General features: G+C 43.4%; 1 protein-coding gene across 3 annotated transcripts in view; it reads right to left on the bottom strand.

Moving 5' to 3' along the window:
* The window catches only part of DPY19L4 (dpy-19 like 4), a 1351687-nt gene that overhangs the window by 1088869 nt on the left and 247699 nt on the right, over positions 1–15119 (bottom strand). For all 3 annotated transcript variants that reach the window (XM_069621372.1, XM_069621373.1, XM_069621374.1), the window contains exon 4: positions 9920–10010. In XM_069621372.1, coding sequence (XP_069477473.1) covers positions 9920–10010 — 91 coding nt within the window. The remainder of the gene's footprint in view (positions 1–9919; positions 10011–15119) is intronic.

The raw sequence follows: 15119 nt of genomic DNA, 5'->3' as shown, positions 1-15119 counted from the left end.
GAATCGCACTGATACAAATACTATATGGGGGGAAGGGAGAGACTGCTCTTCCATACATAACTCGACATGTAATTAAGATACAGAGGGAAGTAACCCACGATATTGGGAAGGAGATAGACGCTCACTCAACCTTTATGCGGCAACACATTACTACCCGAAATCAACAAAATGTGCACTCTTGCAAGTTGAGTCAGCTGTAATATCCTTGCTCTAAAAGATGTGGTGAGTGGGGGAGGTCTTGTTTCCTTTACCGACCTCCAACAAGTGTATGGGCTTCCCGATATGGGATAATACCACTATATCCAAATCACTCATGCACTGCATGAAATCCCACCATGCCCCCCCCCCCAGAACCCAACATTTTGCCAGAGCGAATAAATAGGAAGGTTATCTCCATGATATACCACGGTATATCATCCTTCTCAACTAGAGGATTAGATCTCAAAGCTAGAAGGTAAAAAGATATGGGCGGCATAGACCCGGAAGATTAGGTGGAAGCACTGATGTTGCCAAGAGAAGTTGGAATCTCCACACAATTTAGATTAATCCAATTTATAATTCTACATAGGAGGAACTATTCATGTACGTTACTCATTAGGTGTAGGCGATCGGCTCATCCACGATGTCTGAGATCTGACTCATGGATGGGACCTTTTTCCATATAATATGAAAATGCTGTAGATGTAGGGCTTTAGAAAGGTTTACAATGATTATGGGAGTAACTATACCTGCCGAACCTAAACCGACGTTGGGAATATGGGGAGCCAATTCTTACAGTTGATTTGAAAAATGATCATCAACTGCAGTTATCTTGATAAAAACGAAATATAGCTATGTTGTGTAAGCCAGAAAATCCTCGATATAGCAACTGGGTCTCGGATGTAGAAATATTCATGTCACATGAAAGGAGTGTAGAATGCGCAGGGGTGTCCTGACAAGTTCCGCTCCCTAAATGGCTGATCATATCTTTGATAGGATAACGGCCGAGAAGCCAAATGGGTTTAAAACTTTGTTGCTGGATGTACTTCCAGGTCTTCTTGATTTTCTCTACCAGCGTGCTGAATTTGTTTGGTTCTGTGTTTACAATGCAATAAATTGTGTTATTACAAAACAAAGTAAGTATTGATCCCTCCAGCCAGTTCCAAAGCAATTCTGAAAGTCTGTAGACTACACTTTCAACATCTTCAAGAACAGAAAAATTCCAGATTCCATGCTATTATATGGCCCTGCACTAAATGCTTCCACCACATCACTCCCATACTGAAAAAAACAAAATGATTTCCCATCAAACCCTGTATCAGTTTCTTTGTGGACAAACCAAAGCATGTCTGGGGTTACTTGTGGTCACATGGCAAAGGGCCGCAACTATGCCCTCCAGGCTGCACCATCTCTTATTGGGTAATACCGGAGTGATGTGCATAGGATTTCCCGCCCCATGCTGAAAAACAATGGGTTGGAGGGTTGACTAGAAAAACTGTGGTTAAGATTTATTCTAAATCTTCGAGATATCTTCCTTACGTTTTTCAACAAAGCAATTCACCAGCAATTATTCTCACAGCTAACAAAAAAGTGAAGAGTGTCATGTAGAAAAACAAAAGTAAGGCTCTATCTTAGGACCCTGCTTAAGTGTCATTTCAATCCATTGCAAATTTACCACCCATCTCGTCAAAAGCCATCAGTGCAACATTCAATAGCATGCTCCAAAACCACCTAAATACTCCTGCAACCTGGTATTCCCTCTTGACCCATTCAAACATGTATCCCTTCATATGGATCCAATTTCTGTTCACACCTCAAAATCTAACATTCCCCCTTTCCGTTAAACCAACTTTAAGCACTCCAACGCATGTGCTAATCTGATGTATTCTAAAAACAGGAATAAGGAAATAAACAATACTATTTCAGCATTTACACTTTGCATGTAGCCTATTGCTTTTTAAAAATGAGTTTTAGTTGTATATGTCTTGGCTACAGATGAAAGATGTACTGTGCAAAGGAAAAGAATCTGCAACACTGACTCGGCGCATAGTTGTAGATCCTGTTCTGTGGGTGAGGCGTCTTGGTTCAGTGATAATGTTCCGATATGCCCCACGCCCTGGGCCTGTGTTAGTGTGCAATGTAAATCTTGACAAAATATATATCTATAGTTATTATCACGTATTCAACCCTAATCTACCAAAAAGAACGAAGGCACAGACCTGAGCAAGCAATACATACAAAAAAAACATACAAAGAAGCCTAAATAAGCATTTTATTTCTAAATTGAGAAGTCCTTACTAAGCTTGAAGCTACAGACCTTCACCAGACTAAGCTTGAGCGATTGGTAAGAACGTATAAGGCGAGCAAAGAATAACAACTAGCGTTATTGAAATTTTTTTTATATCAGTAACACCAGTTCAGGTTAAATTACAAAGAACTCTTGTTAAGCCTCCATTATTATTTTTATACATTATATGGAGATATTTCCTTTTTATAATTTAACTATTGGCTAGATTACTGGTGATCCGTGGATGCCTCCAGTTCGTTTTATTGATTTGTATGGCGCACCGGACCCAAAAAGGTATCTGGACGCCTTTGGCACAGAGGAAACAAGTATACTTTTAGCTAGGTTAAAGTAGATGCAATATACAACATGAAACAAATAAACAAATATATAAAATTTATACAGGAAGATCAATTTTACATACTATACAAAGAATAATTACCAGGTGAGGTAAAAGGTACAGGATAAGGTAAAGGGAGAATAAATATGGTGTACCAGGGCAGAGAAGGCAAATCATGAGTGGAAAATTTAAAAAGCAAGTCAGGAAGTCATGTATCCTACTCTAGGGCAGGGCTAGGGCTATCCCGAAGCGATCGTTGGTAACCAACCAGTTTATGGTGTTACACCTGAACATGTAGAATGGTTGGTTGGTTCTCAGTGAAAGGGGTAAAGTTACAGGCTTGTGCTGCCATGACAGGGAAGCTACTTCCTCCTGCTTTTTTGAGTCTAAATCTAGGTACGACTAGACAGGATGAGTTGATAGTACTTGTAGGTCGTACTTGTAGCTCGTAAGGAGGATTTTGTTTGTGATTCTCTCAATGAGATAAGTAGGGACAGCTCGATTGAGGCATTTGTGCGTTAGAGATACAGTTTTAGGCATGATTTTGTCCGTAGTGGCGAGACATTTGAGCTGTCTTCTCAGGTGCGATATGTGGTCTCTCTTGGGAATACTATGGGCAGCTCTAAGGGCGTTGTTTCGCAGGATTTGGTTGGTGATGTAGTTACTTGCTCCCAGATACAACGCATTACAATAATCCAATTTGGAAAGGATGAGGGCTCTGGCTAAGGTGGTGCAGTTATCTTTTGAAAGGAAGGGTCTACATGCCCTGATCAGATTACAAGTGTACGCAGTAGAGGAAGCCATGGGACTGACTTGTTTATTAAATGTGAAGGTGGAGTCAAGGAAAAAACCTAGGGTTTTTACTTCTTTAACCACTTTGATGCTATTACTGTCTATATTAAAAGGCAGTGAAGTTTGGGCTCAGTTTGTTGAGGTTAGCTGTGTTTCGAAGTAATAGGAATTCGGTCTTGTCATCATTCAGCCATTGGCCATGTGCAGCCATCCAGGCCTGAATAATGCGGTATATTCTATTCCACGTGAGGGGAATGAGGATCTGGGTGTCATCTGCATAATTAGTGTAGGTGACACGCAGATCATCTAGATCATCGAACAAAGGATTGGTGAATATATTATACATCGTCGGAGATGCACACAAACCTTGTGGCACACCACAGGTTATCGGGATTGGATCAGCCGCTGCATGAGGAGAGAAGACTCATGGTCCTTTTATTTAGAAACAGTTTAATCCAGGTGATCGTATCTTGTGAGAAGTATGCAGCCGATGCAAGGTGTTTGTAAAGAACTTGGTGGTCGACCAGGTCAAATGCGGTCGAGAGATCAAGGAGTAGCAGTAGTGCTACTTATCCTCAGTCCTTGAGTGCATCAATGTGTTTTTAAGTCTATTAGGGCGGTCTCAGTGCTATGACGAGGTCTAAAGCCAGATTGGCGGTCACCCAGAAGGTGGTTGTTCTCCAGGTAATCCTAAATTTGGATGTAGGTAACTCTGTCGACGATCTTAAGTACAAAAGGTACTGTGGTAGTCAGGATAGTCCGGTCCAATAATTGTTTTCTCAATAGAGGTAGGACCGAAGATTCCTTTAAGTTGCTGGGTACAATGCCAGAAGTGAATGAGGAGTTAATTTGGTTATGAATGGCGCCAGGTCTCTGGCGGCATGTTTGGTTATCTGTGCTGGGCAGCTATCTCCTCGACAACTCGAGGCTTTGAGGCCTGAGATGATTTTTTTCTACTTTGTCGGGAGAGACTTGGGTGAAGTGACGTGATGTGGTGTTTTATTGGAGGATGATGAAGTGGTGCTCTGCTGGTCTGTACTGGGTAGGTTGGCTTTTTTCTTTGCTATCTTACTCTGGAGGAGTGAGATTTTATTCATAATGGCATTTTGAATATTCTTACACCAAAGTTTGTCCTTCAGACATTCCTCAGTCTGTGGGATGGGTGATTCCATTTCCCTTAGAATGGTGAACAGTTCCTTGGAGTTTGAACTTGCTTTAGTAATCCTCTTGTTGTATGATTCTTGTTTAGAGCACATTATTTCTTTTTTGTAGTAGGTGGCTACATTAATTAGGTTATTTTTATTTTCATCGGTGTGGAAGAGTTTCCAGAGGGTTAGGTGAGGAGTGAACCAGGAGTTCAGGTGATCTTTAGGTTTGCTTTTCCCGCATTTTAAGAGGGGCGATAGTGTCTAAAGCTTTGGTGATGATGTCAGTGTAAGCGTCAACTAATTTGTCTGGACTAGCTGAGTCTGATAGTGAGTTAAGGGTAGGCACGATAAGAGGTATGAGCTTATCTGCGGTTATGTTTCTTTTATTCCTCCTGGGGAGGAGGGGCGCAATAGGTCTGATCTTGGCGGAAGGTGATTTGGTTGGCAGGGTGAAGGATATCTGAAAATGATCAGTCCCAATCTGGGGCGTAATAGTGGTGATGGCCAACGCGCAGTTAAGGTCGGCTACCTAGTCATGGGTTCTTCCCTTGATATGAGTGGCCTCGGATATTCTTTGGGTGATTCCCATTTCTGCTAGTAGGTTGGAAATAGCTAAAGCATGTTGGTCATTAGGGTAGTTAAATCCTAAATTAAAATCACCTAATAGGAGAATTTGAGTGGTCAGTTTAGTATTATTAGATAGGATTGCAGAAAGGTCTTCAAATGAGCCAATGGGTCCTGGAGGTCTATAGTAATCTGCAAGAACTGACATTAGGAGAAGGGGTTATTCTCATGGCTAGGTCGGATTTGACTATGATGGCAATGCCTCCGCCTCTGGCATCCGCTCTGTCCACTCTTAAGACTTCATAATTCTCAGGAACTGCTAGTAAGAGGGTAGGACCTGCCACTGCATTGAGCCACGACTCTGTTATAGCAAGGAAGTCAAGATTGGCTGTTGTGATCATATCTGCTATTTCTGTAGCATGCACCACTAAGGATCTGGTGCTAATTAATGCTCCTTTAATGTTCACTTGGTTAGTGTCCAGGGAGATAGCAAGTTTACCCAGGCATGTTTTTGGGGGCGATTCTGGCGTGCAGTTCTGACCTAAAGTTATTGCAGTATGTTTATTTCTGTTTGTTTTTTGTTTATGGTTGTTCCCCATAGTAATGGTGTTTAAATTGAGAGGGGTGTTTAGTAGAGGTTCGAAGAGTCTAGTTAGTCTCGCCCGAAGGCTAGAGTTTCTGTCTATAAGTGAACGTGGAGCGCTTGGAAGATTCAGGTTACCAGTAAGGTAGTGAGTCTTAGAGTTGGTGTGCAGTGAGTAGATTGAGTCCATAATGCTGGAGTGTTTGGGAAAGGTAAACTGGGTGGGACTGAGTGAAAGAGGTGGAGAGCTTGGGCGTTGGTGGGGTGAGGAATAGGTAGCGGTTATCTCGGAGGGGGGCGATCAGGTCAGGGTCTGGTAATGACAATGGAGCACTTGCCGCTAAAGAAACGTACAATGCCAGTGATGAAAAGGGATTGTGGTCGTACATCGTGCTGGAGGTAAGCCACCTTGGTAGATGTCCCTTGATATAGGCTAACTGGTGTTAGGGTGTATTAAATGTCAAGGGCTCACAATGGAGGGCATTTGCAAATGGCTAGATTCACAGTATTAGGCACTTGCGAGAAGCCGGACTTACAGTAGTAGGCACATGAATGTGGCACAACAGTAGTGAGCATTCACAATGGTAAGCATATGCAAATAGCAGGAATCAATGTTAGTATCAGGGCTCACAGATATGGCTAGATTCACAGTAATACGCACTTGCGAAAAGCAGGACTCACAGTGGAAAGCACTTGAGGGTAGCACGACAATAGTCAGCATTCGCATTAGCATAGGGTAGGGCTCATAGTGGTAGGCACTCGCAGCTGGCAAAGGTCAAGAAAGTAGACAAGCAAGGGATGTGTGATGGTCAACAACAAATCTTGTATTCACAGTAAGTCTATGGAATGTTAGGATACAGAGTGCGCAGGATGAAATAAGGGAGTGGGCGCCAATGCAATAGGGTGCAAGCAGTGCACGTTACAGACGATACAAGTCACGATACCCACAAGAGAGAATGGTGACTTACTTGGAGTGCCGCATGTGGCTAGGCAGGGACGTGGCACATATTTAGTCAAGGGAGGGCACCGCTTGAGGGCGCACCGCCGATTAGTATAAATTTAGAATGCAGGCACATGCATGGGAACAGAGGGTTTGCACTCGATAGGTCGCATGTTCAGAGTGCCAGCGCAGACATGTACAGTAAACAGTGCTGGTACAACGTGACATCTTTAGCAAGAAACAATGCCTAAGTAAATGGCTGCCATAGACATAACTCTGAAAGTACGATCGGCTTGTTCATGTAGACAATGTGGAACGTGCAGAGGTAATGGCCCAAACGGGAGAGGTGGTACGTGGATAGAATTCGCAGAGCCTTTCAGGTAGATGAGTACTTGAAATGTTAGTCAATGTTAGGACGCGATTTTGGCTCCAGGAATGTTCATGATTGTGAGCGACTTGTGTCGATGGGTATGAGCACAGGGGTACAGATAGCGGCTAGAAGGTTAGCTGAGGCTTCTGGTAGAGTTTACCGTACTGTTAAGGTACGTAAAGGTAGGCAGGAAATCTGTGCATTAGAGGTGTTAGGCCCAGGCCTCTGGCGACTCTGGACAGGCTTCGTGGGCCAGCGCTCGCCTGCCAGCGCAGCATGATTGGCTGTAATAGCCAGCAGGAGCCAATCCACTTGCTCCTGGTAGTTAGAAGGGCACTGGAAGTATTCAGGGAGGAAGGCTCAAAATGCGGTGGCCATTTAAAGAATGGCCGCCGAATGGAACGCCTTGTGTAAAGCAATGGAGGCGGTTGCAGTGAAAATTAAATCCTGATATGATTCCACGTCGGATGAAGGCGTTTGTCCTAAAATGTCAATTTAGCAGATGTGAAGGGTAAATAATTTCGTTGCCTAAGAAGGTCTGACAGGTATCGGAAGGGGCTTACAGACACACGACAATTGTGGCCTAAGGTTACCTTGATCTCATGGTGAAGAATCAATGGTAGAAGCTGCTCCTGCAGCACGAGCGTCGCCGAGTGTGCTCCTGCTCAGGTGGAGGTGAACAGTTAAGCATGGTGTTAACATCAGACCATTTAGACAAACTGTAGCAATGAAAAAGAACCCTAGGCAAATGTAAAAAGTAAACACCATTAGACAAAGAGTCTACCAACAAATAGCTGCCTTGAATGTAGATTTACTACAGGTGCAACGCAAATCACCCAGACCGAAGCAGGAGGCTTTAACTGAGCATCTGTTGAAAGGGCTTTCAATAAAGTTAAGTGTTGATTGTTCTTTCTGTAACACACGGAACACTGCTTCACAACCCATTAGGCAGCAAGGTCTAAACAACTCAGAAAAACATTTGACAGGAGACTATTTACTTCTGATTCACGGGTTGCGCATTGAATTTCCAAGTCATATGGAATAGGAGAAAGGTTGCATCAGAGACTTTACGATTGATACATTGAATCCAAGGAACGTTATAAGTGTTGCCATGAGGAGGACCTTGCATAGTCGAAACACATGTTGGCTGTATCACTCTCCATTTGATTCTGTGTTAATAAAACCTACGAATTAGAAAATCGCAAAATCTATTATTTTCCAATGGTTTAACTGAAGCTACATTATACTGCTTTAACTTTGGAGTTGAGGAACTTTTTTGGTTGATATCCTTGGATTGCACCTTCGCAACCTAATTTTGTTGTTGATTCCGTTATCCTTGGTTTGAGTGTAAATATATTTGATTATGTCGCATGGGTGTAAGCATCTACAGAGACTATGAGCCCCTCTACTCAGTCAGTACGTGAACAGTTGATTTGGATGTGCTTATACCTTTTTATGAGCCAAGATCTGTCTAAGTCCTGTTTGAAATATGTTTATTTCTCACAATAAGGATTCGAGTTTGTGTTTGTGCAATAAATATGTTTATTTATTTGTGCTTATAGCCCTTGGTGGATGACACGTGTTTCAGCAACCAAGCTTTGCCTTTTTCAAATCCAGGCCATTCTGTAATGATGTCCAAGCTACGAAGGTATGTGATTACGTCGGGCAGTTATCACAATTTTAGGGGCTCAATCCCTTCTCAGAATTATCAGTCTTGCGCTTCAAGCGTCGTGTTGGATCGCGTCCGCGAAGCGCAAGACTGATAATTGTGAGGAGGGATTGAGCCCCTAAAATTAAAAACTTTGGCCATCTACTGGTACTACCAACTTGATGCAGTAAGGTTGACTCCTTTGCCTGTTACAAGAATTCCTAATAAGTGTGGACGTTTGAGGGATTCACAATGTAATGGGTGCACCTAGACTTAATGCCGGCCCCCACAGCAGTTAGCAATGTAATCTTCCAAGACAAAATATTGAACAACAAAGTAAAGGTTCTTTTTTATACTGTCAGCTTGTTAGACATGCAAAAATATGTTTCTTTTTTTCTAGCACATCAAATCTTGTGTTACACAACACACAACAAAAAGCTGCATAACTACAAGCAGCAGGGTCCCTTATAACAGTTTATTTTGTTGTGCGTCTTGAAAGTGCAGTGTTAACACAGAAGTTTTGTTAAGGCTCATAGGACTGAGTTCTGCTACAATAGATGTGGGAATTTGTTTGAAGTATGTCCCAACTAGTTAGCAAACAATACACAATAGGCTATTATAGTTCAAATTAGCAAGAGCATGGTACAGGAAACTACCAGGTAAAATAAATATATCTTCTATAGTGGCAGAGACCCTTGCCCTGTGCAGAACCACCCTGTAAGGAAACCCTGGTTACACCACTGAGTCTTTAGCTGGGATAGGTAAAGAGTCAACATGCCACCTCCATCTTATCTGTGCTCCGTGCTGTTGCCTGTTCAGAGTTTCAAGAAAGGAGGTCTATCAATAATTAAAGTTTGCATGCCAACAATCCAGACAGACTGTTCCACATTAAGCCTTCCAATAAACCGGCTAAAAAGTGTCTCATTCTCACAATGCGCACAGGGCACCACACACTACAGCCCATTGAAATAGTGGCGAGATGGTAGCAGATCACAGAAAGCAGCATCTATGTGTAGGGTGTTGGTGTTATTTGTTTTACCAGACAACTCCGTGGGTATATGAACTCATAGCATTTTACTGTTTAATGCAACTTATTTAGGATTGTAATATTGCATGCAACCTCGAGGAGCAGACTTACTGTTTATAACAAATGGCAAAACACAATGTACATTATAAAATAAAAATCGAAAATATCGTAAGCACTGTACAAAATGACTTAACTTATCAAAGATACAATAAAAAAGTGGTCTGTGGAGAAAGGACAAACATACCTCGTTCAAATGAAGGTGCCCGAAGCATATCTTTGAAGAAGGAATAATACATGGCACCTTCGCCTTGAAACATGAGCTCCTGTTCGAGTACCTGAAAGTAAATGAACATGTGAGTGCAACCTATGTTAAGCGAACGTCTGAAAGGGTTTTAAAGTCTACAAACTTGTGAAAACCACTCAACAGCCAGGATATTAGACCAAGAAAGCCTGGTATTTCTTGTGCACTATGAATGATGAAATGAAGTAACGGTCTATCCACGACTCAGTATCTAAGGCTCGGTTAAAAAAAAAAAAAAAAAAACTCACCAGCAACATATGCCAGAGCATGCAGAACTCACTTCAGTGTGATAGACTAGAAGGTTAATTTTAAATGCACCTTTATGCTGATAAGCAATGTGACCCAAAGTGCAAGATGAAGGTGGCAGAATGTTTCACAAATAACAGTAAAAGAGATAGGTGTTAGGCAGAAACCTGTGCAGTTCCCTCTGCAAAAGATTTAAGACTACAGGTGTTGGCAGTTAACCCACTTGGTAGCAGTCTGTACCACACAGATTCACTGTGGTAGCTGTGGCTGAGCAGTCAGACTTCCCTCAAGAAGAGTTAGGCAGTATATAGAGGATACACAATAGGTACAGAGGCACAATAGTACAAGCAAACACTGACCAGAGCTAGGTGTAAAAGTATATACTTATTTATTTTTAAAGGCACACTCATAAATTACATTAGCACAGAAACAGGTAAGTAAGTCAAAACACAGTCACTATTACTCATATGTACATCCCTAGTCATTTGTTGGACAAGTCTAACACCACTTATTTCCAAACAGAGGTGAGCGCTTAATGTTAGATGGCACTCCAACAAGTTATTGAAAAAGGGAGGGAAAAGGCAGAAATAAAGAGAGCAGCAAGGTAAAACACTTTTCACATAAGGTTAGAAAGGCAGTCAATTGTGGAACAAGGAGAATGGGTTCGGGGCCCGCTTTAGAGAGAGCCAGGCGAAAATATGCCCAAGATCACACAATGTCACAAGTCTTTGCAGGTGAGTAGAAAAGGTTTTACTACGTTTAGAAAAGTTTAGTTAGGGTGTCCCAGGCTTACCAAGGTTCGAGAGCCGAGGGCTAAATCTACCCCGTACAATCGGTGGCAAGGGAAGCCGGGCGGAACACAGTACCTTTAAAAGTGGAAAGGATCCTCCAGCGGTGGCAGTTGTTCCTGGTAGTGGGTGCAAGTCGCGGCGTCGTCCAGAGGAAGAGGTGATCTCAACGTGGAGGAAAGCTGAAGGTCGTTGCACTACCAGGGATGAGGCCAGCCGTGGAGTTTTCCAGTCGCAAAGGATTTTACCCCTCTTTCGCGGTTGAGGTAAAAAGTGGTATCCCGTTTGCCGGGGTGCTTGGCACAGGCAAGGCAGCCACGAGATGCTTCGGGACGGCGAAAAGAAGGCAGCAACTGGTTGTCCCCACCAGTTTAGGGAAGAAGACTCTCCGGCGGGAGATCTCCTCTGTCGTCGGGAAAAAAGTGGTGAGACGGTTCCGCAGGGCTCCACCGGTGGTGTCGTCTTGGCAGGTCGGCTCGGCTTCTCCCTCTTCGGCTTCTTAGGTCCTGTGGCGACTTCTGAAGAACCAGTCCCAAAAACCCTGCTTTTATGCAGCAAACCCCCATTCATACAGCCTAGCTGTCACTCAAACATGCTAAGTGGTGAGCGGGGTGGCTCACCACTTGGGCCAATCACACCAGAGTGCGACATGAGTTGGCAAGGCAACTCAGCCCAGGGTGCCTAAACCCCCTCCCACACCCCCTGTGGTACCCAGACAGAATGGCACCACTTTGGAGGGCTTCTGTGCAGAAGCCCGTCAAAAGTGGAACAAAGGCTCGACTCGGGTTCAGGGTTACTGAAGTGAACCTAGACGCCATTTTGGCGGTGAGTTCTGGCAAAAAATCCCAACCGGTGAATTTATATTAAATAAATAAATTGGCTGTATCTTTAACATTGCACCAAAAAGTGGTGCATTAAAAACAATGGGAAATCCCATTGGGAAATATTCTGGTGGAATATTTCCGTGGTATCCACTGCCACCAGCCAGAACTCGGCGAGGGGGGACGGGACAGTACCCCCTCGACAACAGACCCAGGGGCAATCTAATTGCCCCTACCAGTACCTCCACAGTAAGATGGTTTGTACTGGTTAAGTTCCTAAATTAAGACTAGTAAAGTCAATGGGGACTTTATAGACCCAGGGAGACAGTAGTCAGTCCCAGGGTGTGGAGTCTATGTTTGGGGGTCTCTATGACACCCCTGTGTTACTGCACTGAGGGTGCTGTGTAACACACATTCAAAAACCAATGATAGCCTATGGGGAAAAAATACCCCCTTAGCCCATAAGCACATAGCAAGTCACAGAAACACTCTCAAGTCATGTCCAAGAGTGAGGGTAAAAGAGTCTCACTCTTGGCAGGAGAAAAAAATAAACCCCAAAAATCCAGCAAAGCTGCTGGGGGACTCACTAGGTTAGGAAATTCAGCCTAAACAGAGAATTCTTCCCAACAATAGGTATCCCAACGATGCTAAGATATGTTGGGCCTGTTCTTTTCTTCTAAATGAAATTCTTAAAGATCTTCATAGAGCACAGTGAAGTTCCTCGTTTGAACTCAATGTCAAGGATACAGGCTTTGGACCAGCGCCATACAATACGTTCAGAAGAATATCTTCCTGCCGGTACAACAAGGTCTACTCTGTTATGACTGCACCAGAACAACGAGGCACCCTCTCCGAATGAAAGCTTCTCAATGTGCAATCATATCTCTCTGTCTGGAGAGACTGGCAGCAGTTAGTCTTCTAAATAGTCCTATAATTTACAATGCAAACATTGTATTAGTAATCTAGCTTTCCTGTGAGTGTGCCTTTTTAGTTTGCTAAATTTTAAGTAATTGGAGCTCATGTTCATGATGGTGAACAGTAAAATGAAAGCGCAATATGTATGCGTAAACATTTTTTTGCTTTTTAAAATCTGAATTTTATTGAGTTTTGCAAAGTACAACAAGTTTAATTATTGAGCAATATCAAAGACGGTTCAAAAACAGTAACATATAACATAGGTGCATTAATGACGCAGTACTTGTTCTCTTACATCCCAAATTTCCCAACCTCCGCTTAAGTAAATTGTCAGTAACAGTTCAAAGTCTCATCACTCAATTAATAAAGGCGCCATGTGTGAAAATACTCTACATGTTGAACGATTACGGAGAGTACAATACATTTGATCAGCAGAAAGGCAGTGTTACGAGCTTGACGCGGTGTGGCTATTGCTGTCAGGTAGTCGAAGTGTTAAGCGCATGCTAAGGCTTTTCAAGATATTTAGAATGGAATTCGGTCCATGCCACATCTTTCGAGATACGGTCTCCACGAAGGGTGGCAGTTAAACTGTCCATGAGGTATATGTTCTTCGCTACAGCGATCCACTCCGATTTCGTCGGGAGAAATTCCCTCTTCCAGGAGGTGGCGAGACAAGCCCTTGCAGCTAAGAGTAAGCCATTGGTCATTTTCGAAAGTTGAGGGAACGCGTTTTCTCGTTCATCTAGACCAAACAGGATCATCAATTGAGTCTTGTCCCTGTGTATACCATCCAATTCCTTGATCCAGCTAAGGACTTCATCCCAGTATGCTTGTGTATCTGGACAGCTCCACCACATATGCCAGTAGTTGGCCTTGGTTCCACATCTGCGGCAACAGTGTGGGTCCGCGCCCTGGTACATTTTTGCCAGTCTTACAGGGTCGTATTGCCACCTGTGAAGCAATTTAATGCCATGGATTTTGTACTGGCAGGCGATAGACATCTTTGCGGTTCTGCTGCAGATTCGCGACCAGATCTTGGAGTCCACTCTCGTCCTAGATAATTTTTCCATTTCGCTTTCAAGGTCTCAATGAAGGAATTCTTAACCTCCAGCAGTGCGATGTACATGGCTCCTATTATGCCGCTGGAGCCCTTGCGTGTGTCCAATATCTTTCCAAACGGAGTGCGTTCCCTTTGAAGCTCGTCCTTCCATCTCTTATTTGTCATGATTCCCTTAAACTGAAGGTACGAGAGCACCAGAAGCGGTTTCAGGCCTAAGGCTTCTTCGAGTTCTTGAATAGTCAAAAAGTTCCCTCCCTTCCAAAGTTGACCTGCTCTTTCCAAACCTGCTTCATACCAGGTCTGGAAGCGTTCTGGCCCTGGAATGGCATCGCATATTTCTGGCACCCATATGTGCCCTATGGTGAGGACCACGTTGTAATTCCGACCATTCTTTTACCTTGTCTCCATACATATTCTTCGGGGAGTTTGGATTTGGGCACCCAAAGCCATTCTCCTACAGATGCAGGTCGAAGGTGGTGGTTATCCAAAGCCACCCAGTAGAGGTCCTTTCTTTGTCGGATATGCAGTATAATTATTCGTAGTTGAGTGGCCCTGTAGTAGAGCTGTACGTCTGGGAGTGCAACTCCACCGATATCTTTCTTAAGTCTGAGGAGTGCATAAGGGATTCTCGGCTTCTTGTTCTGCCATAAGAATGTGAGCATCAACCGCTTGATCGTTGTGAAAAATGAGTTCGGAATGCGGATTGGGAGCATCTGGAATAAATATAACAGTTTAGGTAAGACTACCATCTTAAAGGCATTGAGTTGCCCCAACCATGAGATTGTGAGTTTTTCCCATCTCTTAAGGTCTAGCTCTATCGTTGTGAGCAGAGGAGGGAAATTAGCATTGTAGAGGTCTTCAAGGTTGCAGGTGACTTTGATGCCTAAGTATCTTAGAGTTATTATGCTGGTTTTCATGCCCAAGGGTCTGAACCGGGCCATTGTGGTATCTCTAATTTTGTCCAGGGGACGAATAATTTATTTCTCTATTTATTTTGAGACCAGCTAGTTGACCATAAGCTCTGATCGTTTCCATTGCTGCTGGAAATGATGTTAGGGGATTTGTGACATGCAGAAGTATGTCATCCGCATTGAGGCCTAGTTTGTACGTTTGATCTCCCACCGTGATTCCTTCTACAGATACATTGTGCCTCAATTTCTGAGCAAGTGGCTCCAACAAAAGGACAAAAGTATGGAGGACAGAGGACAGCCCTGTATGGTTCCCCTCTGCAGATCAAACCATCTTGAGTAGCCTTCGTTTACTGCTACACTGGTTTTCGGAGAAGAGTATACTGCCTTTATTCCCCGGTGAAG

Source organism: Ambystoma mexicanum, chromosome 5q (genome assembly GCF_040938575.1).
Source record: "Ambystoma mexicanum isolate Mex_15411 chromosome 5q, UKY_AmexF1_1, whole genome shotgun sequence".
Lineage (NCBI taxonomy): Eukaryota > Metazoa > Chordata > Amphibia > Caudata > Ambystomatidae > Ambystoma > Ambystoma mexicanum.
Note: the sequence above shows the minus strand (reverse complement) of the source record. Positions and strands in the feature narration are given on the sequence as shown.